The sequence below is a fragment of the Sorex araneus genome, chromosome 6 (genome assembly GCF_027595985.1).
Source record: "Sorex araneus isolate mSorAra2 chromosome 6, mSorAra2.pri, whole genome shotgun sequence".
Classification (NCBI taxonomy): domain Eukaryota; kingdom Metazoa; phylum Chordata; class Mammalia; order Eulipotyphla; family Soricidae; genus Sorex; species Sorex araneus.
In genome coordinates this window covers 49,742,130-49,769,499 of record NC_073307.1, presented here as the reverse complement: position 1 = coordinate 49,769,499, position 27,370 = coordinate 49,742,130, and the positions used below count along the sequence as shown (strand labels likewise).

The window sequence follows — 27,370 nt, the reverse complement described above, 5'->3', positions numbered from 1 at the left end:
TTCTTTTCATCCACAACGAAGTCTGGTGACATGAGGAGGAAATAAAATCTTCCTCTTCCTTCCCCACACCCCCCTTGCCTCTCCCAGGATCTGTGCCATGTGGGCACAGCCTGGGAATAGTTTTCCAAAAGACCCTTTACACACCAAGCCGGGCTGTGAAGGGGAAGCCCAGAGAGTGTTTATTTTAATAAAGTTATTCTGCGTGCAGGCCCAAATGAGGGGTGGCACGTGGGAGAATGGCACGTTTGAACCATCACCACCTGTTTGCCCTGAAAAATCAATTAAAGTCACACTTTGCCTCGCACTCCCACTTCAAACCAATAAAACACAGACAGCATCTTCCTGAGACTTGTGGCACTCGAAGGGAATGTTCCCGAAACCAAACTCCTGAGTGCTACATTCCTGCTCACAGCCCTCATCTAAACTAACCACAAGGAAACCAGCCTTTTTTGAAGGGAGGCAGCAGGGAGGCAAAAAGGACAGAGATGGAGAGAAAAAGAGAAGAGAAATTCTGACTGCCTTGCTTGCATCCTGGAAATTCTATCATCCTTTTTGGGGGGGTAATTCCAATTATCTCGAGAAAAGCTCTTCCCCGAGCAACCTCACCCCCACCCACTTTGTAAACATTTCTTCCCTCTGTCCCACCACCTTCAGCACAGAATTCTGTGCTGCATTTTCTCTGCAAGCAAAGAACTCCAACTTTGCCAGTGGAGAAAGCAAGGAAGGGCGAGTAAGACATCCCAAGTGTGTTAGTAATTAAACGAGTCTGCATAATGAACCATATGCGCACAGGGGCTGTTCTTTATGGGGCCAGGTTTTTGTTTGAATTTTTAATTTTTATATACAGAGGAAACAGTCGCGGCATCCACCACCAAAGAGAGTAAGGGAACGTTCGAGAAGAACAAATGCGAGGGAAGGTGCGAAGAGTCGGCTGTGTGCCCCCACCCGAGCAGCACCCCACACCAGAAGTAGCTCTGACATCTACTGAGTCTCCAAGATATGGGGAACCAATACAAATATAGAGACAGCAGGGAGTAAATGACAGCGCGGGCCACAGAAAAGTGACAAACCCACAGGACACACTTGGCTTCCTTAAAAAAAGAAACAGAACAGGCTGGAGAGAGAGTACAGCATGTAAGGAGCTTGCCTTGCACGTGGCCAATCCAGGTTCGATCCCCAGCACCCCGTACGGTCCCCTGAGCACCACCAGGAGTGATTCCTGAGCACAGATCCAGGAGTAAGCACTGCACATGACCAGGTGTGGCTCCAATCCCCCCCCCCACACACACACACACATACACACAAATACCCAAAGAAGACACATAAGTGGCTGGATAATACAGTGGGTAAGGTGCTTGCCTTGCATATGACCTGGGTTTGATCCCTAGTATTCCACATGGTCCCTTGAGCCTGCCAAGAGAGATTTCTTGAGTGCAGAGTCAGGAGTAACCCCTGAGCAAACTGGTGTAGCCCAAAACAACCCCTCCAAAATAAGTTAACATAAAAATCCATCCTTCCAACTATCATCTTGAATTACAGGGTCTCCTTCAAAAGTGACAAGTATGTCATGACAGGCACTACGCCACATAGATTAGCAGTTTGAGGGGCACAGGATGTAGGAAAGCAAACTTTTCCTTCCCTCCACTCCCAGAAACACCCACGCAGATGTCAGCATTTCAGGAGTCTGGGGGCTCTTTGGAACCCCACAGAATTTGAAAGTGTCCACATGGAAGAGAATTAGCTAAATCTTCCTTTGGGCACTTGGGCATCGTTTGGAAAAAGCTAAATTAGACATACTAGACATACTCCCCAGAGTAGAGCGGAGATTATGAGGGGCACACAGGGGGAGCCTCAAAACAGCATTTTGAATTTAACAATGAGGCTCTGGACCAAGTGTTGGATCCAGGGCATGGGAGTGGGAGAAGTAGAGGGTGGGGAAGGAGAGGGAGAGAGAGAGAGAGAGAGAGCACGCTTCAGTGAGACCTTTTTCCCAGTGAGAAACACCAGACCCTCATCCCACCACAAGCTCTAGAGCTCAGCCTCATTCCTACCCACATCTGAGCTCAAGTCAGACATTAAAAATCCATACAGGCACCAAAGGATATTTTAGCACGTGAGCATAGTCAGAGGTAGAGCCAGCACAGTGCTATAAAGTTCACTGTCCTTCAACGGAAATAACCTAAAGGCAAAATGCCACAGCACCACCATGGGAGGGGGTGGGGTGTATTACGTGTGTGTGTGTGTGTGTGTGTGTGTGTGTGTGTGTGTGTGTAGGGGGGCGGGGGAAACGGGTGGCATGTGGCAGGGAGGAAAGATAATGAAAATAAAACAGATCAGAAGTCAAAGTCTTGGATTATTTTTGCAGCCCTCCCCTGTCCCCACCAGTGGACCCCTCAACACAGATCTGTGAGCCTTTCCCACAATGTAAACCCCAGGGATGAATGCAAAGTACTTAAAGGGCAAGGAATGGGGGGAGGGGGGAGGGGTGGCTGCACTGCACAGAGCTCCCGCACCTAAGTCCCAGTGCACAGGAGGTCTGTTCCTCCAGTGGTCTCCATGGAATGACAGAGACAATTTGAGCTACAAGGCCAAAATAGATGAGGTGCCCCGCACCTTTCCTGACTGGCTCAAATCCTACAATGAAGTGTGCAATTAGGGAGGCCCGGTAATGTTTGCAGAGTGCATTAACACCGCCAACCTTCCAGACAATAGATCACATGCAGAAAGCTCCCCTAAGGCTTTCTTAGCTGAGGATCTGATCTTTATGTCACTCCTGTGGGCGACTTGAGGTCTTATACACGAGAAGCCTTTATTCATGAGTGCCCCAGCCACCAGCTATGAGTCTGGACTGAGTGCAATCAAGAGAGAGGAGCGAGGAGGGAGGAGCGAGGAGGGAGGAGGGAAGAGGGAGGAGGCAGGAGGAGGAGGAAGAGGAGAAGCAGCAACAGCAGAAGCAGCAGCAGCGAATGACTTCTCATCCTCAGTACTGTTTTCTCTCTCTTTAAGGGAGCAAAGTAGTGAGGTGGGGCCCAGACTTCTGGAAAATATGCCTGCACAATTCTCTTATTATCTTTGAGACTAACAAAGTTGGCTGTGTGCAAGAGAATTGGCTGCATTAAATATGCATCCAATTGGATAGTGAGCCCCTGGCGAAGCCAACATTCCAATGCCATCACCTCCCCCCCCCCCGCGCCCCCCCCCATGCACTTCCCTGCACTTCCGAATAGATTGAGAAAAACACCACGTGCAATCAACAATATGCAAAAGCCGAGGGGGTGAGGGAGCAGCAGGGAATCAAATCAAACTTGCACTGCCAGCTTTTCTATCTTCCTTTCGCCGGCAGGGGCTTTCCTTGGGAGGACTCAAAGAGGTCAGTCGATGACCTAGCTCCCGTCACACACATCCTGCCCCACCTCCTAATCTCCCCGTGCAAACTTGGCTTTGGCCATTTATTATAAACATTTTCAAGAACTGCTTACCACAATGCATTTTTTCCCCCCCGTGGATTAGATTTTGGTCAGCTGCTAACAGAGCGGAGAATGGAATGTGCTATCTGGGAAGGCGGTAATATCGGGTTTTCCAAGGGTCCTGCTTGCCTTCCACTCCTCTCTCTCATGAGTAATTGGAACAGCAATTGAAACCGAATATAGGAAGCCGAGGAGGGCTCCCTGCCTCCCTTTCTTCCTCTTCTATCGCAAGAAATTCTGGCGGTGAGGGTTGAGGACGCAAAACCTTATTGGTTTTGAACTTCATGTAATGTTCAGAAGAGAGACAAAGATTGGAATTCACGTAATTTGTTCAAGAGCAGCAGAGTTACCTGTTGATGTCACTGAAACCCACACAATGCCGCTGCTGCTCAAACTAAGACAGCCTCAAGCCCCCAAAGGCGTACCACACAGGCTGAGGTTTTTAAAAGAAGATGGCAAGGAAAGAGGAGTGATGAAATGAGACGTTCAAGCAAATCACTTTAGAGCGAGCATTTTTTTTTCAAACTTCCATTCAAGGGTGGGGGGGGGGGGGTGTGAGGGGGAGAGGTGCACAGAACCACCTACTAAAAATCAGCAATTTAAGAATGTTCAAAACTTAACTGGCAGGAAAGAGTCACCGGGTACTTTGTTTTCCTTTGCTCATGCTTAATGTCAGGAATGAAATGAGCAAAATAACGGTGTGTGTGTGTTGGGGGGGGCGGGGGGAGGACCTCATTGCCACTATGCGTTTTCGAAGGTTTTATAATCAATTACTCATGCTGTGATTTTGTCCTCTGGTAAAATAGCTTTGATGGAATTTGTGATCCTGTTTAGATAAAACTGACCTTAAACTGTTAACAAAGAAAGGAAATGTCCCCTGGATGAAATGGATTTGCTACTCTGATATAAAGGTATTATATCTGTGCTTGCTTGCGCACGCACACACGCACACACACACACACACACACACACACACACACACACACACACACCAGATGTCTAAGCAACCTCAAACAAAATATTGAGGACTTTACGAAGTGGCATAATTGTCCAATTTCAGCTACATAGTAAGTAAAGTAAAAAGTAAGGAGTGCCAACTTGACAAAAATCTGACAATTATCCCTTGGGCATAAAGACGAACAAATCACAGGTATGTGGGAAAAAATGATAAAAAACGGGCCCAGAGATTGTACAACATGAATTTTATTTTTTAAACTAATGGAATTATTTCTGCTTGTAGATGATTATATCAAATTTAAAAATAAATTGCTGAAATGAAAATCCCCAAGAAGCAGCCCACTGAAATTTACCTCGAGATGTTTATCATTTGTGAGCCTCTATCGCCACCTGCAGCCCAATCTTCAAAAAGACTGATCAAGGGTTGGGGTGTTTTCTACTTTTTTTTTGCTTTTCCTTTTTCTTCCTCTTACCAAGGTTTTCTTCCTCTTTATGAAGGGTTTTGTGTGTGTGTGTGTGTGTGTGTGTGAAATTGACAAAAACCTATTATTTTCTTTATGCAAACACACATTTTTTAAAAGTCTTAAAATTGCCAATGAAATGCAAAATTGATTTAAAGGAAGTGGTTAATGGATGCAACTGGACGTTATTTGCTTTTTGAAAAAAAAAACATTTACACATACCCTGCATATTTTCAGGTTGCAAAGTACGTGTGTGTGTGTGTGTGTGTGTGTGTGTGTGTGTGTGTGTGTGTTGCAGGGGATAGATTATGTTCTAGAAAATTCCTTACCCCAAACAAGGACGGACTTCAGTGGTCTTCAATCAAGGACAGAAGACCTTCTTTTGTTAGGGGATAATTTGCAAAACTTACATTTGGACCTGCATGCGCAGGGTTTATACGAGAGCAGAAGAAATGCGAACACCAACACTTCCATACTTAAATCCTCAGCTGCTTCTCACGGGGCTAGAGAGTGGCAGCATGTCACTAAAAGTGCATTTACTGCCCAAGTAAGAAGACAGATGTTAGAACTGAAATCCCTGCAACGCACAGACACAGAGATGATCACTGAGGCTCCCACCCAGTCCCCTCAGCAGCACGAAGCTCTGACCAGACTCAGCAGCAGGGCTAGGGTGGGGTCGACCCCAAAGCACAGGAAGTAAAAAAAAAAGAGAGAGAGAGAGCAAAATGGATTTATGTTCCATATGACTTGGGAAATCTGCTTTTGATTCATTTTTTTTCAAAACAGAGTCCCTGGATACTCGTGGGGAGGGGGTGGCCGGCGTCCCATCCAGACTCGTGAACAAACACTGTAACTGCCGGGTTTGGGGACCAGTGAAAAAAGAAAAGGCTGAGAGTCTGTGAGCCACTGACGAGCCACTGATGGAACATTCTGGAACTTTCCATCCTAGCAATAACCAAGAGAGAAGCCTGGCCTTAACACCAACGAGGCCAAGAAGTGCCTTTGTCTTTTCCTGGATGAAATAAAACCTCCCTGGCAGAAATCTGGAGCAGCGTGGCCGGGAGGAGTCCGGTCCTTTTTAAAGGCCCAAAGATGGACATCTGGGTTGTAAGAGAATCCCGGGACACGGCCAGTGTGGCCTGGAGCTGCAACTCCAATGTGCGAATTGGGTTTTGATTAAATTGTCTTTCTTCGTTGTTGTTGTTGTTGCTGCTGCTGCTGCTGCTGTAAAAATAGGGGTTTGGGGCACGGGCTGGAGAAGATCACCCCTGCCCCCAACCAGACAGATCACAGAGAGGGACCCTGAACCTCAGGCCAGGCAGTGAGAATGATCCCGGGGTGAGGGGGGCTCTCCTGTAACCACTGGGGTGGGGCATCGAATTGCAGGTGACTCCTGTGGGCAACCCCAGTGAAATGTCCTGGGCACACAGACAGGGTAGAGAGCCGAGAATGCAGCACCTGATGGGCCCCCCCACAAGGTGAGCCAGGGTGGGGGCACTCACAGAAACAACAGCCAGAAATGAGAATGAAGTTCAGGGGGCCGAGAAGCAGGGGGACAGCACAGCAGCCAGGAAGAGATTCTGTCTCTACAAGCGACAGTAGCTAATGAGCTAATGAGCTCGCTCTCTCTCCTCTCTTTCCCTCTCCCTCACTCTCTCCCCCTCTCCCTCTCCTCTCAGTGTCTCACCCTCTCTCCCTCTCCCTCACTGTCTTTCTCTCCCTCTCCCTCCCCCCTCTCTCACTCTCTCTCCCCCCCCCTCACTCTGTCTCTCTGTCCCCATCTCTCTCACATTTCTGAATATTGCTTTTACATCGTGCAGAAGGGTTGCAGATGCAGGTGGCAAGCAGAGAAGCAGAGGCGGAGGCAGGAAGCCCTTTCACATAGCAGTTCTAGAATGGCATTAATTTGCAAATGATTGTCATTTCATCCAGACTGTGCTCATCACACAATTTGATGCATTTCCACTATTGGGTGGGGGAGGGATTGAATCCTAATATTGATGACGAATGAAAACATTCTAACCAAGGAAAAAAAAAAGTGCCGTGAAACACTTTCAGGGTCAGCAGCGAGCTAGCACCCTTCCCCTCCCCCCAGCTTCTCCCATTGCTGGTCTGGCCACCTTGGTGACATTTCTTGGGCATGAGCTCCACCGCCTGGACACAGGGTGGAGGACGGGCAGGGAAGTCAGAGCAGGGACAATGAGCAGAGTTAGGCTGGCCAAAGACTTCTCCTGCTAGCAGGGTCACAGCTGGTGCTGAGGCGAGGATGCAACAGAAGCAAAGGAATATCCAGTAACGCTTGGCTCAAGTTCCTGCTTTTTGCCAAGAGGCACTTTTGCCAAGTGGCCTCACCGGCCACATTTCTAAGTGGGCAGGAGACACCCCAAGAAAACTGACTCATTTTGCAGGGTGCCAGAGCTAAAGTCATGTCAACAATGGGGCAGAAAATGAACTTGTGAAGTCTTAGAATCAAATCTTGTTTGTTTTTTGGCCCCCCCAAAACAAACAGCGGGGCCACACCTGGCTGTGCTCAAGGCTTACTCCTGGCTCTGTGCTCAGATTCTCTCCTGGCTATATTTAGGGCTGACTTCTGGCTCTGTGCTCAGGGATCACCCCTGGCTGTGTTCAGGTCTGACTCCTGGCAGTGCTCAGGGCTTAGTCCTGGCTCTGTGCTCAGGACTGACTCCTGGCAAGGATCAGGAGGTTGGGGATTGAATCCAGGTCGGCCCCACACAAGGCAAGTACCCTCCCTGCTGTACTATCCCTCCAACCCCCAACCTTTTTTTTTTTTGACGTGAGGAATTTCATCAGGGGGAGGCAAGAATAGAATTATCAGAAGCCCAGTGTCTGTCCTGGCATTTGGTGGTTTCCACATGAGGCAGCATCAGAGATGGGAGTCTCCAGAGAATGAATTACACAATGCAGAAATGAAAGGTCTGCACTTCTACCCTACTCTAAAACAGGTGTTCTTCAGGACCTCAGCAGTCTTGATCCTTGCGAAGAACCAGCAACTGTGCATATGTGTGTGTGGGCGTGTGTATATGCATATGTATATGTGTGAGTGTGTATGTATATGTGTGTACATGTCTGTAAATGTGTGCTTGTGTGTGCATGTGGGTATGCACATGTGTGTGCACGTATGTGCATGTGTGCATGTGTGTTCGTGTATGTATGTATGCATGGGTGTACAAGTATTAGCATGTACATGTATGTGTGCACATTAGCGTGCATGTATGTATGCAAGTGTGTGCATGTGTGTACGTGTGTGCATGTACCTGTGTGCAGGTTTGTGTGTGCACGTGTGTGCATGTGTTTGTGCATGTGTGAATATCTCCATCTTCCCTCTAAGCTTGAAGCACAATGCCATGACCCACCCGAGTTATAACCCTTCCTAATCCCTACCCACACATGAGCTCAACTTGAATTTTCCAAAAATACATCCAGGCTTATTATCTCAGTTGATCTCCAAAAGGACCATTTCCATTTTTCTAGCAGCATGCTTTGATAACCCAGAGGTTTCACCTTTGGTCTTAGCTAGAAGAGGAGGAGGTGGAAGGAAGGAGGCTGGGGGCAGTGCAGGAGTTGGGGGCTGCCAGAGAAGAAGGGGGAGAGAGGGGAGAAGCAATAGTCAGCTGGGGTGGAAAGAGGAAGAGAATCAGGGAGCCGGGTGTGTGTGGGCCAGAGGCCAAGGAGTCTCTTGTCCATTGCCCAAGGCACTTTCCCCTTTAAGATTTAAGCCAGGATATTGGTGGTGGGGAATGTGCACTGGTGGAGGGATGGGTGTTTAATCATTGTGAGATTGTAACCCAACATGAAAGCTTATAAATAAACTATCTCATGGTGATTCAATAAATTTTTTTAAAAATTAAAAAAGATTTAAGCTCCTAAATTCAGGATCATGTTCAAATGAACTGGAAAGGCCCCTTCAAACAGTCGGTGAAGGGGGACACCTTCACTTCTAACCAAAGAATTCACAAGAGACAGAAAGTGCATATATGTATAAAGACGTCCCACCAGAAGGCCCAAGCCAAGTGGCAAACATGTTCAAGGGAATGAATCCTTCCAGAAGCTTCTGGGGCTAGGCTACCATGCAGACTGCAGAGTCAACTGTTGATTTATTATTTGGCAGGTCTGTGTATACACACTGGAGATGTCTGTACAGTTGGGGTGTGAGAAATAACGCAGGAGCAAAGGGGCATTATCTGCATGTGACCATCCCTGTTTAATCCCAGCACAACCGAACACTGCCAGGAGTGACCCCTGAGCACAGATCTCTGAGCACCACCAGGTGTGACGTAGAGCCCCCCGACCCCAAACGTTATACGCCTGAGAGACATTTGAAGTGTAGAATTTTTAAATGGGAAAATCTGTCAAGTACCCATCAAAACAAGGATGTTCCTCCAATAACAACTGATTTTCATCCCTGACGTGCAATTCAATTAAAAAGTTGGAAATACAAACACGAAAATAGGTTAAAATAGTTTTCGCCGCGTTCTTTGAAATGTTCAAGAGATAATCTTTTAATGCAATGACTGTAATTTTATTAAATGGCATAATTAGTTAATGCCTGAGAAGTTGTCAATAGAAGGTGCAATTATGTCGTAAAAATTATCATCACCATGTGCAAACGTGGATTGTCCTTATGAAAAAAAAAATGGCTGCAAAGCAAAAAATGAAACAAAAAAAGAAAAAAGAAAAAGGAAAAAAAAAACAACCCCTGGAAATATTTGTGAAACGAAGTTAGGCAGGATTATTTGGGAAATGCTCTTATAGATGCAAAATAAAACGTGTTTTACTTTTGGAATGGAAAGGCAGTCAAAATAAAAGAGTGTTAGGGGCACGAAGATGCTAAAAGGGCTGGCGCATAAGCCTTGCATGCAGGAGCCTCGTCTTAATTCTGACACAACATGGTCCCCTGAGCACGTAGCTGGGAGTAGCCCTTCACACTGCTGAATCTTACACATACAAACACACACACACACACACACACACACACACACACCATTTTCTAGGCCTACATTTAAAATGCCTGAAAAAATATCCACTCCTCCAACTATAAATTCCCCTCTAACTTTACAGAAAGGTTCTTCATCTTTGGGGTTCATCAGAGTCACAGAAAGAACAGTGTCCTCTGCTCTGCACACAGGGGACAGAACACAGGGGAAAGAATGGAAAGGAGTCAATATTTCAGACATAGAGCACCCACCAATTTCAGATGCACCAAAAAACCCAATAGCATATTCAGGGTTCAAGCTTAGGCTGCGTGGGTCATCAGGACCCCCACAATTTCAACGGGAAAGTTATTTGGTTCATAGAAGAGATTAAGTCCAAACCACAGACGGATTGGGTTTTGAAGAGTGGGTGTTTTGGGTTTGTTTGTTTTTTTTTTTTTTGCGGTGGGGGGGAGAACACCTGGTGATGCTCAGGGCTTACTCCTAGCTCTGCACTCAGGGATCACCCCTGGAAGGCACAAGGGACCCTATGGGGTGGCAGGGATTGAGCCCAAGTCGGCTGTGTGCAAGGCAAGTGCCCTCCCCACTGTACTGTTCTGTTCTTCTGGCACCTATACAGATTTGGTTTTTGTTTTGGGGTTTGTTTGGGGTTTTTTTTTTTGTAATTTTTTTATTTTATAAAGTAGCTCACAACATTTCATTACATTTAATATTCAAACACCAATCCCACCACCATTATACCTTTCCACCACCATATTTCAGATATTTCCATCACAAACCCTAATCCCTGCCCCAAAGCAGAACTGAAACAGTATATTTTGTATTTTTTGTTATGAAAAATTGCTTAAAATGCTACAAAAAAGTATCCTTAGAGGAAAAAGTGTGGAGACTGTTGTATTTCACCCAGGGGCCATTAAGCCCTTCTATGAGATCACTAACATGTTGTTAAAGGTAGAGCCTTGTGTGCTTTTTATATATGTATACCTGTAAAAAAATATGTGTATTTCCCTCTAAGATTGGTTGCTTCCTGCTTTGAATCCTATCAAATGTGGTGCAGTACAGATTTAGTTTTGTCTGGGGGCTGTGCTCAGGGATCACTCCTGATGGGACACAAAGGACCCTATATGATGCCAGGTTGGCCACTGTCACTGTCACTGTCATCCCGTTACTCATAGATTTGCTCGAGCGGGCACCAGTAATGTCTCCATTGTGAGATTTGTTTGTTACTGTTTTGGGCATGTTGAACATGCCACGGGTAGCTTGCCAGGCTCTGCCATGCAAGCGTGATACTCTTGGTAGTTTGCCAGGCTCTCCGAGATGGGCAGAGGAATCGAACACAGGTCAGCTGGATACAAGGTGAACGCCCTACCCGCTGTGCTATCACTCCAGCCATGCAAGGCAAACGCCCTACTGCTCTAGCTCTGACCCACTTCCAGTATTTGGAAAGAATGTATTGGGGTTTCTGGAGACCCTTCTCTGCCCATCTCTCTTTCTTTGAGTAACATGAATTTGGCAAAGAAAATATGATATGTGTGGCCTCTGAAACTAGTTTTTTTTTTCCCAAGCTAATTTAATTTCCAACCTTCCCTACTGTACTAGCTCCCAGGCCCAGGAAGATTTTACTAAATGTGCCTCTATAATGTCCAACAGTTTGTTTACCAGTCTCTGCTTCTTTGGGCATTATGTATGGTCACATCTGTATGTGATGTGTGTACATATCAACACACATGTGTGTATCTATGTGACTGTGTGCATACCTGTGTACTTGTGTGTGCAGATACACACATGCGTGTATGTTAGCAGAGACATTACAGCTACTATTGTTTTGTTAGGAAGACATGGTTTTCAGTTCCAAGAGAAGTTATTTCTCACATTTCTCACTCTTAGTCACTAAAAATTCTATCTCTGCTAAAAATGTTCTAAGAAAGTGGAGAACTATAGTTCTGACCTGCCTGGAGAAAAGGGCGCTTGATTGAAGCTTTAAATTATGTATCATATTGCAGGCCCTGTCAACTCTGAGGAATAAATCTTTCATTTTTCTACACACACACACACACACACACACACACACACACACACACACACAAGGGTTTTTTTTTTTAGGAAAAAAAGCCACAGATGTTAAAATTGTAGCTTTATAAAGATACTCATTTATAGTTGGTAGATTTAGATGACTTCTTAACATCAAACGTCCACATAAAAATTTAATAAAATAAGAAATTCATCTATGTACCCCTCTACACACACACACACACACACAGACACACAGACACACACACATACACATGCATTTGACTCCTCAAGGCAAAAGGGGCACACCCAAAAGACTTACAGAAAAAGATTGGTAGAAAACAGATTGCTAAATCAATGCATCCATTGGCCGCTGAAAATAATCTTCCCATGAAGCCACAGATCAAAGGTATGTTAATGTGTACATAAAACAATATATATATATATATATTTAGGATCTAGGGTGCTGTAAATGCATATATACATAGGGTGCTGTAAATGCATATATATGTAAATGCATATATATGTACATATGCATTTACAGCACCCTAGATCCTAAAGTTTCCTGAGGAACAAGATTGAGTTTTGTAAAATCTCAACAGACACACAAAACCTCAACTGACTGATTGTATAATCTCAGCTATCACAACTAATTTTTTAGCTTTTGAGGACAAAATCAATTCAACATCATTATCATCAAGTAGGCACTACTTAGGAATGATGCTAAGGGATGGAGCAACAAGTATACTGTGTGCCCTACAAACAACCCCCAAATCCAATATCACTGCTTCCAATATTCGGTGCGGGGTGCCACACCTGGCAGTGCTCAGGGCAGATTCTTGACTGCGCTAAGGGATCACTCCTGGCAAGTGGGATGCCAGGGATCGAACCTGGGTTGGTCATTGGCCAGGCAAATGCTGTACCACCGCTCCGACCCATTTCCAGTATTTGGATAGAATGTAGTCAGCTCTCTAGAGACCCCTCTCTGCTCGTCTCTCTTTGTTTGAACAACCTGGATTTGGTGAAGAAAAATGAAGTATGTGGTCTCTGAAATTAACTTTATTTAACTAATTTTATCTCCTTTTTCAGTTTTGTTTAGTTTGGGGGCCATACCCAGCTGAGTCGGGGCTTACTCCTGACTCTGGGTTCAGGAATTACTCCTGGCAGCACTTACGGGACTCTATGGGATGCCAGGGATCAAACCCCAGTCAGAGGCATGCAAGGCAAATGCTGCATGTACTGTACGATCTGGCTGTACTGTATCTCCAGTCCTGGGTAATTAGTTCTGTTTAACCCTCACTCTCCCGTTGGAAATGCTTCTATATCTAACCCAAGAGTTCCCCCCTCCAAGTGAAGGAAAGAGAATGCAGTTTGGGGCTCAATGTACAATCAGGCACTATGATTTTCCAGAACATCGAGCTGGAGTCCAAGCATGTCATACGCACGTGACTTCCAAGCTCTGGGACGCTCCCCCAAAAGGTGACAGGCATCTGCTTTGGGCTACTTGAATTCCGGCCCCTTCTCTTATGAATTAAACACTGTGTTTGAGAATTTTTACTACCACTCCTGCAGAAATAGCTTCTTTCCCTGGGACATCTTGAAACAGACTTAAAATCCTAGGGCCAGAGCAACAGTACAACAGGTAGGGCACCTTCCTTGCACAAGGCTAATCCTGGATTCAATCCCCAGCATCTCAGATGGTCCCCTGCGCACCACCAGGAGTGACCCCTTGATGCAGAGTCAGGAGTAAGCCTGTACACAACTGGGCATGGCCCCAAAACAAGAATGTTTTTAAAAAAAAAACCATGAACAATGTCTGCATTCGTAATTGAAATGATTAATCGGGTTTGTCTTCTTTAGCTAAATATAAGAAATATCAAAAGAGACATGGAAAGAGAGATTCTTCTCTGCTTCAATATAAGCCATGAGCCTCGTAGGCCAAGATCATGGAAAGGCAGTGTATGCCAATGGTTAGACCTGTGGCCTGCGTTTCAAAGCCCAGCTCTGCCTCTGATGAGAATGAGTTCTCTGAGTCTCAAGCCTCTACACGGTCTTTGTTCTTATCTGCAAAAAGGAGGCAATCAGCAGTCCCTCCATCAGTCAAGTAAATGGTTTAATATTCTAAAATGCCCCAGACTTAGCACTGGAAGACTTGGCCTATAAAACTACTAAGGGTTCAAGACAGTCGAGGTGTAACTGACCACATGCATGTTTAGAAAACATGTTTGTACAAGGCTTCTTAGGGAAACAGACATTTCTTCTCATTGTGATAGTCTAGCCATGGCTGGCCTCCATTCAGAAACCAATGTCTCTTCTATAGCCTTTTGTAGACCTCCAGTGCGGCTGGAGCGATAGTACAGTACAGAGGGCATTTGTCATTCATGTGACAGACCGAGGTTCAATCCCTGGCATCCCATATGGTTCCCAGAGCATATGGGTAATTCCTGAGTGCAGAGCCAGGAGTAATTCATGAGATCACTGGGTGTGACCCAAAAGCCAAAAAAAAAAAAAAAAAAGACCTTCACGGAAATGCAATTTGGAATACTGCACCAACTCTTTAAAAAAAAAGAAAAACACTTCTTGGAGCTGAAGCAATAGTACAGCAGGTGCCTTCCATGCACTCGACCCAAGTTCAATCCCCTACATCCCATATGGTTCCCCAAGCACTGCCAAGAGTAACTCCTGAGTGCAGAGTCAGGAGTAACTCCTGAGCATCACAGGGTATGACCCAAATCAAGCAGCAACAACAACAACAAAATTCTTCTCCTGCAGAAACAATAAATTCAGGCTACAGCAACATTCACAGGTTTGAGTGGATTAAAAACCTCTTTCTTCTCAGCATCAGGAGTTCAACCACCTACATCAGTGTACTGGGAATTAACACTGAGGCAAAGAGTACAGACTTAGGGCATCAAACAAGCTCAGGGCTGTTTTCCCAGCCATTCTAACTGCACGTCCCCCAGCCATCTATCCTAACGGGTTGTTTGTCTCTAATCCCAGCTTTCAACGTGCGCTAATATATTCACCCACACATTCAGAGAAATCCTCAGAAAATGAGTATGTGGTTTGGCTTTCACAAAGCCTGAAGAACAACAGCTAGAACATACTGAACATGATCCTCTAATGTTTGTGTCCTGTATCATCTGGAAATTGGGATATGAACATGAGGTCCACTGTTCTGTGATGTGACAAAATGTAAGTGAGAGAAAATCTCTCTCAAGCTTTCTTCCTTGCACTGCCCAGTGCTTACCCGCCACTTCCTGTACCTCCAGAGAAGAGCTCTGAGGGCTACTGGGCCAAGCCATGCCTTTCTCCTCTGCAATGAACCTTCCAGTTCCAGAAGTTTTTCTGATTTCTAGCAGAGAAGGGGCTTCCAAGGAATCCTAGTGTTCAGGATCGTCGTGGTTGAGGATTTGGCTCCCAGATAACCATGGAGTTGTTCTGACCTTTGTCACGCCAAGGCCAAGGAGCTGAATCCAAAGAAATAATCAAAGTGGTGGGTCACAGCAGCATTCTGCCTTCTGTAGGTCATGAGGAAATAGCAGTGTCTACTGCCAGTGACAAATATAGCACCCAAGTGGAATATCAGTGCCCAACATCAGTGACAAATATGGCACCTGACTGGAATATTAGTGCCCACCATCAGTGATAAATATGGTGCCCAGGTGGGGCAAATCGCTTTACATTGTGGCCTCCCACACCTCTCTTTGGCCCAGGTCAACTGATGATAATGCAACACTTTGCAGAAAAACAACCCAAAAGAGGCCTCAGGGCCCCAGACCTGAATCCAGTAACCAATAGTCCACAGACAGCTAACCAATGTCCATAGGCAAAAGCCATGAGAGAAAAACGCTTTCCAAAGAACCAAAGACCTGGCCATCTAGAATTTCATTCTGTTTTAAAAGTAGAAGAGGAAACTGTAATCTGTATCTTTAATTTTCATTCCATTCTAAATATGTACCTTAAATTCTTTTTTTAAAGAAAAAGAAAGGGAGCCAGAGTGACAGTACAGTAGGTAGGGCACTTTCCTTGCATGAGGCTGACCTGGGATTGATGCCCACCATCCTATATTGTCCCCTGAGCACCACCAGGAGTAATTACTAAGATTCTAAGCCAGGAGTAAGCCCTGAGCACAGGCAAAACAAACAAACAAAAAGATCAGTTTCAGTATTTGGAATATCCTCAGCAGTCCTGAAAACTTTCTCAGACCAAAATTTCCCTTCATACTTTTTGGGGTGGCAGAGACTCACATTTTTCTGTCTTTGGGGGGGGCATGAGATCCACCAGGGCTAAGTGCATTACATTTTTAAATTAAAACTGAAAACGAGAAGGATTTGAGCAAGTCCTTGCCCTTCCAGCACCCCAGCGAGGCAGAACTTAGCATACGCCTCATTTCTCATGGTCTCAATGCGCTTCCTCCCAAAGGGGCCCGGTGGGGGACCACGGCTCCTGCCAACCGTGGGGTCCCCAGCAGTCTGGCGGCCCTTGCAACAATCTGACCAACAAACCCGGGTGGAGCCCTTGAGACATATAGAAGGAGCCCCAGCAGCCACGTCTGCCTGCCTGCATTGGGGTTCCACGGGGCTGCCACCAACCCCCACCCCGGCTCCCATGCCATCTCCAGCTCCCTTTCCCCCATTCCCCACTGGGAGGCATTTGTCCTAATCTTCCTTCAGATCAGGTGGGGCGACCATTAATCATTCCTGTCATCCCCACACCAAGAATCCAGGCAACAAGAGCTCTGTTTTCCTAAAAGCTCTCAGCGCCAGAAACGAAGAAACCCGAGCAGAGGCTGGAACGTGGAGGCCCTCCTGGCAGCAGCGGGCTGGGGCCTGGACTGGAAGAAGCCACTGTAGACACGGATGCTTCCTCACCGGCCCGGACTAGCCAGAGAATTTTCTTTTATAATTTTTTGTAATTTTTATTTTTAAATTAAACCACACAGTGAGACTCACAGTGACAAAATTGCTCATGATTGGGTTTCAGTCATACGATGTTCCTTCCCCATCCCTTCCCTGGTAGTACATTTCCCACCATCAATGCCTTGTTTCCCCTCCTGTACCCACCCCACTTCTCTCTCTCTCTCTCTCTCTCTCTCTCTCTCTCTCTCTCTCTCTCTCTCTCTCTCTCTCTCTCTCTCTCTCTCATTGTAGGCATTATAGTTTGCAATACAGATACTGAAAGGTCATCATGTATATCCCTTTACCTGGTTTCACTCAGTTCTTGTCCAGAGTGATCATTCCCAACTATTATTATACTTAGCCAGAGAATTCTCGGCACAAAGTTTTTAGGGAGGAAATGGAGAAAGCAGAGAAGGCCATGAAATGGCCAGTGGGAGAGAAGAGCTGACCAGGAAAAAAAAAAGATACCAACAACATGAACAAAACATGAACAAAAATCCCGGATTCATTTTGCTTCCTTTGAAGACTAACTTTGGGAGCCACTTTGGATCCATCCGACAAGGCATGCATTACAGGTCAGACCCACAGCGGGCCTTCCCCAAACCCAAACAAGGAAAACTGCAACAAACTAAAGCAAGTAGAAGCCCCTGGGATTAAAAGATCTTCTGAGTTGAGAGCTGAAAGCCTGTCCAAATCAGGGAGGGGTCTAGGCCCTCTAGATAGTGAATGTGAGTCTGTCTGCAGGAGAGAACCAGGACAGCAGGAAACCAGAGACAGAAGGTCCAGTCAAGGCTCCCAACTCTGTCACTCACTAGGCTCTACCACGCACCTCCTATCCTGAATGAAAAACATAATACAAAATGCACAACATAGACACTTAGGGGCTGGAGCGACAGTACATCAGGAGGGCGCTTGCCTTGCATGGCCCACCTGCGCTTGATCCCCAACATCCTATATATAGTCCCCGGAGGACATGAGGAGTGATTCCTGATTGCAGAACCAGGGGTAACCCTGGAGCACAGCCAAGTGTGGCCCCCAAACAAAACCAAAAAGATGCACCCTGGGGAGAATGCTTTTCTCCCTCTATCTGACCAAGGTCGAGTCCCTTCACAAATGAAGGAGAGCGCCCCTGATGCCCAGGGAAAGTACTGCATCCACTCTGGATCTTGCCACTCAGGAGTCTACATAGCTGATTCTCAGACTAGGTCTGAATAGGCTTAGTACTATCCCAGAAAACTGAAAGAAAATAAGAGTATATTTCTCTAAGTCTTTAGTTCTCTGTACTGTTACTGAGCCCAACTATCATGGGTAGAAATTATTTCTGAGGAGTGATCAACAAATGCATGTTGGTTGGTTTCAAGTTTGTGAATGAATTCCTTAGAACATTAAACAGAGTCCTTTAGTCTTTATTGGGTCATGTGGCTTTTCATCTGCTGTTTTCAGAAGACTAGCAAGAACACAGTCGAGGTACAGAAGGGGAAATGATATCCCCCAAAGCGGAGAATCCACCAACCTACCTAGAAAAAGCGTAAGACTATTTTAAAATATACAGAACACTCTCTTCAATGTATCCATATATAAGTAAAACTTGAGTAATTAAATGTATGTTCAAGAGGAAATTTGACTTAAACAGGGCTACAGAAAGGCCTAATTGATATCATCACCTATGCTGGGATGTATATATCAGAAAAGCCTGTTATATTTAAGAGTGTCTGTATCGATACAAATATGGAAATGTGGATGACTCTTCCCTCATTAAGATAAAACCCATCTGCACTTATGTCAGATGCAGATGCAAATCATGTGAACATTTAAAAAAAAAAAGGGGGTAATCTTACCACAAATGCTACTGTGCTTCTGAGTGTAGATTCCCACAGGAAGCAGCTTTTCAGAAACTGGACTGTGTTCCATATTGCCATGGTAATTCTCTTCACACGGTCTACATCTCTAGATAAGATCTAGTAAAAGAAAAGAAAAGAAAAAAATGGAAACTTGGTTTCCACACTCTAAAATACTCTCTTTCCATCAGGCAGCTTGATTATTTACATTCCATGTTATACAGTTGCCAGACTGAAAATAAAATAATAGAAAAAAAGTCTTCAGACATCCTCTAAAACTTTTTAAAATAGGATCACCCAGAGAGGCAAAGAAAAGCAAAGGCATTTTTTAGTTCCTTGGATAGAGAAAATTTTGTTGCCCAAAATAACTACACTCGTTCAGCACAAAAGTGGTCGAAGTGACTGCACTGGATATATTGTTGTATGTTTGATAGAGGAAGAAAAAGAAAGTGGAATGGGGAATGACTGTCTATAACTTTCATTTGGGAAGGAAATGGAGACATTTAAAACATCAAGTTGAGATCTTCTAGCTCATAAAGAACAACAACAATAAAAACAAGGTAATGGTTGGAGAGATAGTCCAGGGGGTAAGGCATTGCTTTGCAGGCGACCCACCCCGTTTTGAACACTAGCACTGAAAATGGTCCCCTAAGCCCTACCAGGCTGAGCACAGAGTCAGGAGTAAGCCCTGCCAGATGTGGCACCAGAAACGACAGAAGAAAAGCCTAGAGAGGTGGAGACGGGGCGCCAGTCTTCCCCACTGCAGCTGCAGAAGTTTGGGCAAGTGTCCAGTGTGCAGGAAGGTGTTTATTTCTAGGGAAGTCATTCCTGGAGGAAAGGAACGGGCAATGGAAAATGACCTTCACATCCTAAGAGCTCGAAAGCATTTGCAACCTAACTGCAAACTAAATGTCTAGGAAACTTTGAGGGCATCCCCTTGCGATAGGCCCCACAGACAGAATCCTGGCCTCCCACTTGCCCCCTACCACCACATGCACAGGCTGGACAGGAGGTCTTGTTTGGCAAAGGAAATGTCTTCTGTCCCCTGAGCCAAAGGATGCATTTCAACATGTTTGCAAAGCAGCGACCCCACCTATCTCCACTTAGGTTTTAACTTCCAAGTCCACAGGGCACAAGGCAATGATAACAACAACAGCTGAAGCACTGGGCCAGTGGGGGAACTCAGATTACACCCACTCAATACCTCACTCCAGGCTACAGCAGACCCAAAGCAAACATGTGGGTACAGCTCCCCAAGCCGGTCAGGGCCTTTTCCAAAAAGCATGCCCATGCCTTCACCACACCCAGCTGACGGGAAACCAGGAGCCGAAAGAGATGCCTGTCTCTTTAAGCACCTCCTAAAATTCACAGCTGCTTCTCCCATGGGAAGCAATGGAAGTAATAAACACTTGGGAAGCGGAACATTTTGTTCTTTGTGTGACCAGCTCAAAAAGGACAATAGGTACCGGGCAAGAATCCTAAATCTTGGACAGGGCTGGGGGTCCGGAAAGAGAAGGTCAAGTTAGAAAGAAAGAAATAAAGAAAAGACACCAGCTTCCCTGAAGGGCCTGGATCTTGCCCTGGTTGTTGGGACTGCGCCTGAATGCTCCCCTTTTTTTGCTGAACTGATGGCAAAGCAAAATGCAGGTCACAGGAAAAAAGGGGCCCTGGGCCGTTGCACAGGAGGCCAGATACCACCTTGCCCCATCTGGACATCAGAGAAGTAGGAAGAGGGAACAGCTATGGGGAAAAAACCAGGTGCCACTCCAGAGCCCCCATGTTAGTTCCTGGACCAATCTCATTCACAAAAAATACTCCCCTCAAAAGTCGCAGAACCAGGGACAAGAGGCATAGGACAGTGGGAAGGGCACTTTCCTGGCACAATGGAACCTGGGTTCCATCCCCGGCAGCACCCGGCCAGGAGTGATCCCTGAGTGCAGAGCCAGGAGTAAGCCCTGAGCAACACTGGATGCGGCCCCAAAAGAAAACAAGTCACAGGACCGCAATGACACGGGTTCATGTGAGCAGGCCAGGAAGCCCCTGTGGGGAGTAGGAGCAGGAGTGGGAGAGAAGCTACGGATGCAACTTGCTTGGGAGATCAAGGAGAAAGGAATGAGGGGAGGGACAGAGAGGTGAGTGCTAAGGAGATGTAGCCCCTGGGAGTGCGGCCACAGCAGGCTGAGGGTACCCCCCAGAAGCCAGTCTGAAGACCACCTACCTTTTTGGAGAGCTTGCGGCTGTCTTCTAAGAAGCGCTTTTCTCTGGGGGTGAAGGTTCTGATACTCGCTTTGACCTAGTAAGACATCATTGTTTTCTTATTATTAAAACACAAAAAAGAGGAGCCGAAGAGAAAAGACAGAGGGAAGAGCGCTTGCCTTGCACATGGTCGACTCGGGTTCGATCCCTATCATCCCATAGGGTCCCCTGAGCCTACCAGGACCTGAGCACAGAACCAAAAGGAAGCCCTGAGCATCGCCAGGTGTGGCCCTCCAAAACAAACCCAAACTTGAGCGTTTGGGACTGGGGAGGTGGCTACATGGCAAAGTAGTGTATGCCCGGCACACAGGAGACACGGGTTCCATCTCCAGCCCTGCGAAAAGAATGCCACAAAAACAAAAAAAGGCATGTATAGGCTCGGTCTTCTCTTTTTCTCCTTCAGCAATTGGGGAGAATGTGGACATTGAAATGTGACTAGCGATTGAAAGATCTGAAAGCTAGAAAACCAGAATAAAGGCCAATTCACACGAAGACAGGTACCAAAATGATTTATGAAAAACGCAACGTGGGAAATTCTACATGCAGATGCCGTGGTGTGTCTCTAGAGCTCGCTTCCACTTTGAAGGAGCTGCAAGTGGAAATTACTATAGATGTATTATAGAAACTATTACTGTAAGAAAAAATTCTCAAATGGTGCAGCTTATACCAGCAATATGAAGAACTAAAAGAACTGGTTCATGTTTTAAAAAAAAAAATTAGGGTTTAGGCTCACAACTAAAGCTTGCCAAATATATACATGTTTGAGAGAGAGAAAAAAGGTGCCTGCCATAGAGGTAAGTGAGTGTAGGGCAAGGATGGTGGGAGGGAAACTGGAGACATTGGTGGTGGGAAATGTATACTGGTGAAGGATCAAGTATTTGGAACATTATATGACTGAAGTCCAATCAGGAACAATTGCTAACTGTGTATTTCACGGTGATTCAAGTTAAATAAATAAATAATAACAATTTTAAAAGCACCTCTGAAATGCAAGCGTGAAAGTTCATAAGTTTATAACTGTACCTCACGGTGATTCACTAATAAAAAATTTTAAAAATAAATAATAAAATAACAAAAAAAGAAAAAAAGTAACTCTAAAAATTATGCATGTGTTTACACCATTTACATGCAATGAAATGTTCAAGATATGCTAAAAAATAATCCCTCCTTAACCAAATTTTCTTATTGAGTCACTACTTGTCTTGATCGCATTGAGTACTAAGAAACCTGGAATAATTCAATGACACGTTACATACTTGGAGCTCTTTCTATCTGACAGCCAATGGTTAGAAAATGACCAAGTAATAAGCCAATATAGCAATGTTTCCTTGCATTTTTCATTGTTTGTTTTTCCCCCTTTGTTGAAAATTAAATAGCCTCCATTCTAGAAATTCAACACAATGAAAACCAGTTGAAAGCTGGCTTGGGCAACACTGATTGGATGTCTAGTCTTAGCATCTTTCTCTTCTCTCTCTCTCCACTTGTCTCTGCTCTGAAACTTTTGCTTTGCATTGAGGCTTTCCAGACTGGTTTACCTTTGACTTTGGGGGATGAATAAACTGAGGAACTGGGCTTCGCTAGACTTACCGGATTATAGATGAGGTCCATCTCCAAGTAAATAACTCCTTTAAAAGCATGCTCTAAATCTTTATTCTTCAACACATAACAGTTCTGTTGTCCATCTCTAATCTGTCATCAACAAAAGAATAAATAAATAAGACACAAACTTTCTATGTGGTTCCAATTAAAGAACTCAAGCAGTACACAGTGACCATGCTGAGAATGCGGATGAAACAAATACTAAATCATTCATCCTAAGTCAACATTTAATTCTACAATGCTGTTACAACTGATAAGATAAAGTAGCCATCCCTGGGCCGAAACTGGGGTAGCAGTGGGAAATGAGTGGTACAAATTAGTCCTAAGTCTACATGAGTTTCCTCTTTGAGTGCTCCCAGAAGACACTTCGTGTTGAAAATGATGGATATCCTCCCAAATTCCTGGCCTGGACTTTGCACGATTGTCAAGATCATGAGAAAAAGGAAAAGACCAGGAAACTTACAAGTCAGAAGAGACTAAAGAGATAAGATAATTCTAGAAATGCCAGGCAGTATTCTGGGTTGGATCTTGGAACACAGACAGAAAAAAAAAAGAAACAGTGGGAAAACTGATGACATGAAAAAAGACCAGAACTGATGGTAATGTGTAATTACAGCTTTTAGCTTTAATAGGGATAATCATAATAAAGGAAATCTAAGTGAGGACTCTAGGGAGGTCTACATTTTCTTTGCAATTTTTCTATACAGTACAATTTTTTAGGGGTTTGAGGAGGGTAAAGGGGCCACACTTGGTGGTGCTCAAGGGTTATTTCTGGCTCTGTGCTCAGTGGTTACTCCTGGTGGGTTCGGGGATGCCAGGGATCAAACCCAGGTCAAGGGCAACATTTGGCTCAAGGTCCCCAGAGCACCATGAGGAGTCACTCCTCAGCACAGAGCCAGGAACAGCCCCTGAGCGTTGCTGGATATGACCCTACACGCCCCCTCCCCAAAAGATAAACGGATAAAAGAAATCTGATAAATGATTAAACAGAAAAGAAATTCATCTTGATCGGATTAGTGTTTCCCAGCCATGAAGCAAGGTCAATGAATCAATGAGCACAGCGAAAATGTAGGTGATGATCAGCAAAACACCCAGAGTGCCGCCAAACCTCCCCAAGAACCACGCAAGTCCTGATGTATTCCGTGGACAAGCTTGTGGCCTAGAAATCAAGGTCGCCCCATGGACCCGAGCACATTCAGCCATTAAAGGAATCCTTCTGGACCATTTTGGGAAACCACTTGGGCTCCATCCAAGGCATCCCTCCATTTGCCTGTTTGCCAGAAGCCTAAGACATTTAGTCTCTACCTCGATGAAGCTTCTGACTGTTCAGAAGCTGATCGGCATCACTGGGGGGGCGGGGAGGGTTGGGGGGGAGGGCATGAGTTCAACTCCAGCTCAGACCCACAGCTGCGTTTGGAGGCCATCCTAGCCAGCGACCAATCCCTTTTACTACCCCTTCGGCTCATGGTCTCCAGAAAAGAGCGGAGGGAACTGAGGCACAAAGCAGGTGTCCCTTTTCATCAGTCTGTTGCAGCCCAAGTGTCTTAGGAACCAGAGTGGAAACTGGTTGAGTAAGTGTGGGTGGGGAGGAAGCACAGTCCCACTTTACAAGGGAGAGGTCACCTTCCTTCCCCATGACACCCCACCTCTCTCCTTCCGAAGACTTTCCCGGTCATCGGCTCAGAGGAAGGGGGTGCCCCCATCAAACTTTGCTTTCCTTCCTCCCCAGGATCCAAACAGGATCTACAGCTTCCGCCTTGCTCTGCAGGCTCACATAATCAAAGGTGGATGTTAAAGTTGAAAGAAATAAAAACAGCAAGACACGGGGCCAAGAGCTCTCCCATGCAAGTCAGCCCTCCTGCTAGCACACCCCGTCACTGCACTGGGCTCCCAAAATTTCCATGATTCCTTCGGGGTACAGGAAGGTCAACAGGAGAAGAAGAGGAACCATCACCCCAGAAGTTCTGTTTTATACTAAAAGAAGGTTTAGTGTTTTGTTGTTGGTGGTGTTTAATTTTATAAATGGCTGTTTCCTTTCTCAATGTCCAAGCATTTGGCAAAATGCTGCCTTAGAGTTTCAGAGTCACTGACTAAAGCAAGAAATTGCCCACGTTTGGCACTTTAATATTAAACTTTCCTCCAAGACACAAATTACAGGTTGAAAAACTTGCAAAGAGTTGGGGAAATTACAGAAAAAAAATTAAATCCCTATGAACATCCATAAATATCACGATGCTCTCTTTGCCAGAGGGGAATTAGAGAGGGGTATGGCATGTAGCTGTCTTACATTTTCATTAAGAATTTGTATTCATAAATATGTCCATGAAAAGAAGCATTTTAAATGCTTTGTCTAGGTGTCAAACTGCAAGTTGATTTTGCACCAGTAACAGTTAATAAAAATGAGCTGCTATCTAATGTTAGATACAAATTTCTTAAGTTTATCTGCTAATGTCTCATTTCTTTCAATGCTAAGTAAGAGGAAGTATATATAGAAAACATAATTTATCATTTCTACAGACAAATGCTTGGTTGATTTGTAATGCTACAGAGGTGTTTTAGGGGGAAAAATATCTGTTTAAGACTGGGATTTGCTGGGTGGTGAGGAAAGATTTTCCCCTTAATTATTTAATGTTATAATTAAACACTCCAATCGAGGCCACAGAAGCTATTTTCATCCCCCGTGATCTTTCTGTAATTTAACTTCCAATACAAGAATACAGGGTAGAAAGTTCTGTCCTACCCAATTTACGGAGCTCCTCTATAAAAAGCATTTCTCTAAAAGGCAATGAAATTTAAACACATGGTACATGCCGACTGTTTGTACTTTGAACTCTGAAAATGATTTTTCTGTTTGGAAATGTTTAAAGCCTCTATTAAGTGGAACAACTAAATCCAAGAGAAAGAAAATTTAGAGGTGACAACCTAGACAAATACACTTTGGTGTTTAGGTGTGACACAGTCACTTCAGAGGAAAACCAGTGTTTAATTTTGAAAGTTTGGTCGCCAAGGTAGAAAGAAGTGGCACAGCTTTTACTGTTTGACAAGTGAAGTTTTCTGCATTTGCCAGGAGGTTTTCCTGGCTTCTGGCAAAAATTCACTGCCCTAAAATATAAGGGCCATTGGGAGAAAAAAAGGAATGTCTTTACCTTGAGTGAATATTCTTCAACACACCTGCGTACCTGCCCTTCTTATCAGCTAAGAGTGACAAAACTCACTAAGTAAGAAGTTCTTGTTCTATAAGTTTTGAGGGAAAATGTATCCACAAAACAATTTGAGTCTATTATTTTATTTGGGGGAGGGCAAAAAATGCAGAGAGAAAAGAAAAAAATTATCTGATAACTTTTTCTGGTCTCTATAATTATTTTTACTAAGCAGATAATGACTACATAATGGTTAAGTTCCTCTATATACATTTTTCAAAAGAAATTTTCTATTTTTCATATTAATTTCTCTATGAGATACGATAATTAGAGTTTCGCCTTGCAAAGATTTTATACTTTCATAGTCCCTACCCAAGATTTGTGTTTATATCTACTTTTCTCAAGTTCCTCAATAAAGTTTAATCATATGCCATGCAGAGACCTCTTGCCAGCCCCCCCAAATCCTTTTGGTTTCCTCAATCTTAATTTCACTTAACTTTTTTTTTCATTAGTTTTGAAAATAACTGATCTGTTTCACTCTTTGGGATGGGGGGAACTAATACCAGAATTCAGAGATCTACAGCTTACATATATTCTACACTACCTCTATCTTCAGCAATTTCAAATTTATTCTTCGTTTATCTTAGTTCCTTTTGTTGGAAGGCTTAATTGATTTCCAACCTGGCATGTTCAATTATAAAGCCAGAGTAAGAATTTCCTTTTGACCCTTCTCCCTAATTTTTATTCGCCTACTTCAAATAGGTCTATAATTCTAGTTTTTGTGTCACCTTAGCTACTGGCAGGTAGAGGGTCTCTTGCCCGCACGCCTGGCTGTCTTGCCTGGGGCCCCTCGGAGGGGAGGGGCTCCAGCTTCCATTCCCGCCCCGAGCAGAGCTCCCAGTGGCCGAAGACCACCGGCACCTAGCCCCAGCCATGCTCAAGGCCCCTCTCCACACGTTCGGACAGGCCTCACGCATGAAGGTACCAGCAGAAGAACCCAGGTATGTGTAATCCCATCAACGGCCAACATCCAGAGACTTAAAAGCAAGCTCCCTGGTATCTTATAACCTACTTCTCCCTCTGGGACAAACTGGCAAGCTACTGAGAGTTTCCTGCCCACATGGGACAGCCTAGCAAGCTTCCCATGGTGTATTCAATGCTAAAGCCAGTAACAAGCTGGATCTCATTCCCCTGACCCTGAAAGCGCCTCCAATGTGGCATCCTTGTGAGGGCCGAGTCGAGAGAGGCTTCTAAAATCTCAGGGATAGGACAAATGGAGAGGTTACTGAGCCTGCTCAATAAATCAACGATCAACGGGATTTCATGATTCATGTGATTCGTGATTAGCTACTGGGGATTCATTTCCACCAGGTGTTTTAGGGCTCACCTCACTAATAATTTCTATGTTCAAAGTTTTCATATTACAGAATATTTCCTATCTTTTGGGAATCTACTGAGACATTCTGCCCAAACAAGGCAAGTGTGGGAACATATGACATGGGCGCCGAAACAGAAAAAATTATATATTCATGTGTGTGCTCACACACACACACACGATCAAATTTTGCAAGTTGGTCAGCCGCTATGGTGCAAGTACAAAAGAAACCCTAAGGTTTCAGTCCCAAAAATGGAGCAGCTGATGGACGGACCATCATCTCAATATTTCATCACTGCATCTCAATTGTTACCCACACTTATATTGTTTATAGTTATCATGGTTGCTTGGGGGGTGCGCAGAAAGATTTAGGGCCACTTCCTACAATACTAGGCCTGGCTGTGTGGGTCTGGT

General features: G+C 44.9%; 1 protein-coding gene across 1 annotated transcript in view; it reads right to left on the bottom strand.

The window, feature by feature from the left end:
• The window catches only part of MCTP2 (multiple C2 and transmembrane domain containing 2), a 167,671-nt gene that overhangs the window by 44,635 nt on the left and 95,666 nt on the right, over positions 1–27,370 (bottom strand). The window contains exons 15-17 of the mRNA XM_004617741.2: positions 22,430–22,531; positions 20,805–20,879; positions 18,587–18,706 (exon numbers count right to left, since the gene is read on the bottom strand). Of these exons, the coding sequence (XP_004617798.1) occupies positions 18,587–18,706; positions 20,805–20,879; positions 22,430–22,531 (297 nt within the window). The remainder of the gene's footprint in view (positions 1–18,586; positions 18,707–20,804; positions 20,880–22,429; positions 22,532–27,370) is intronic.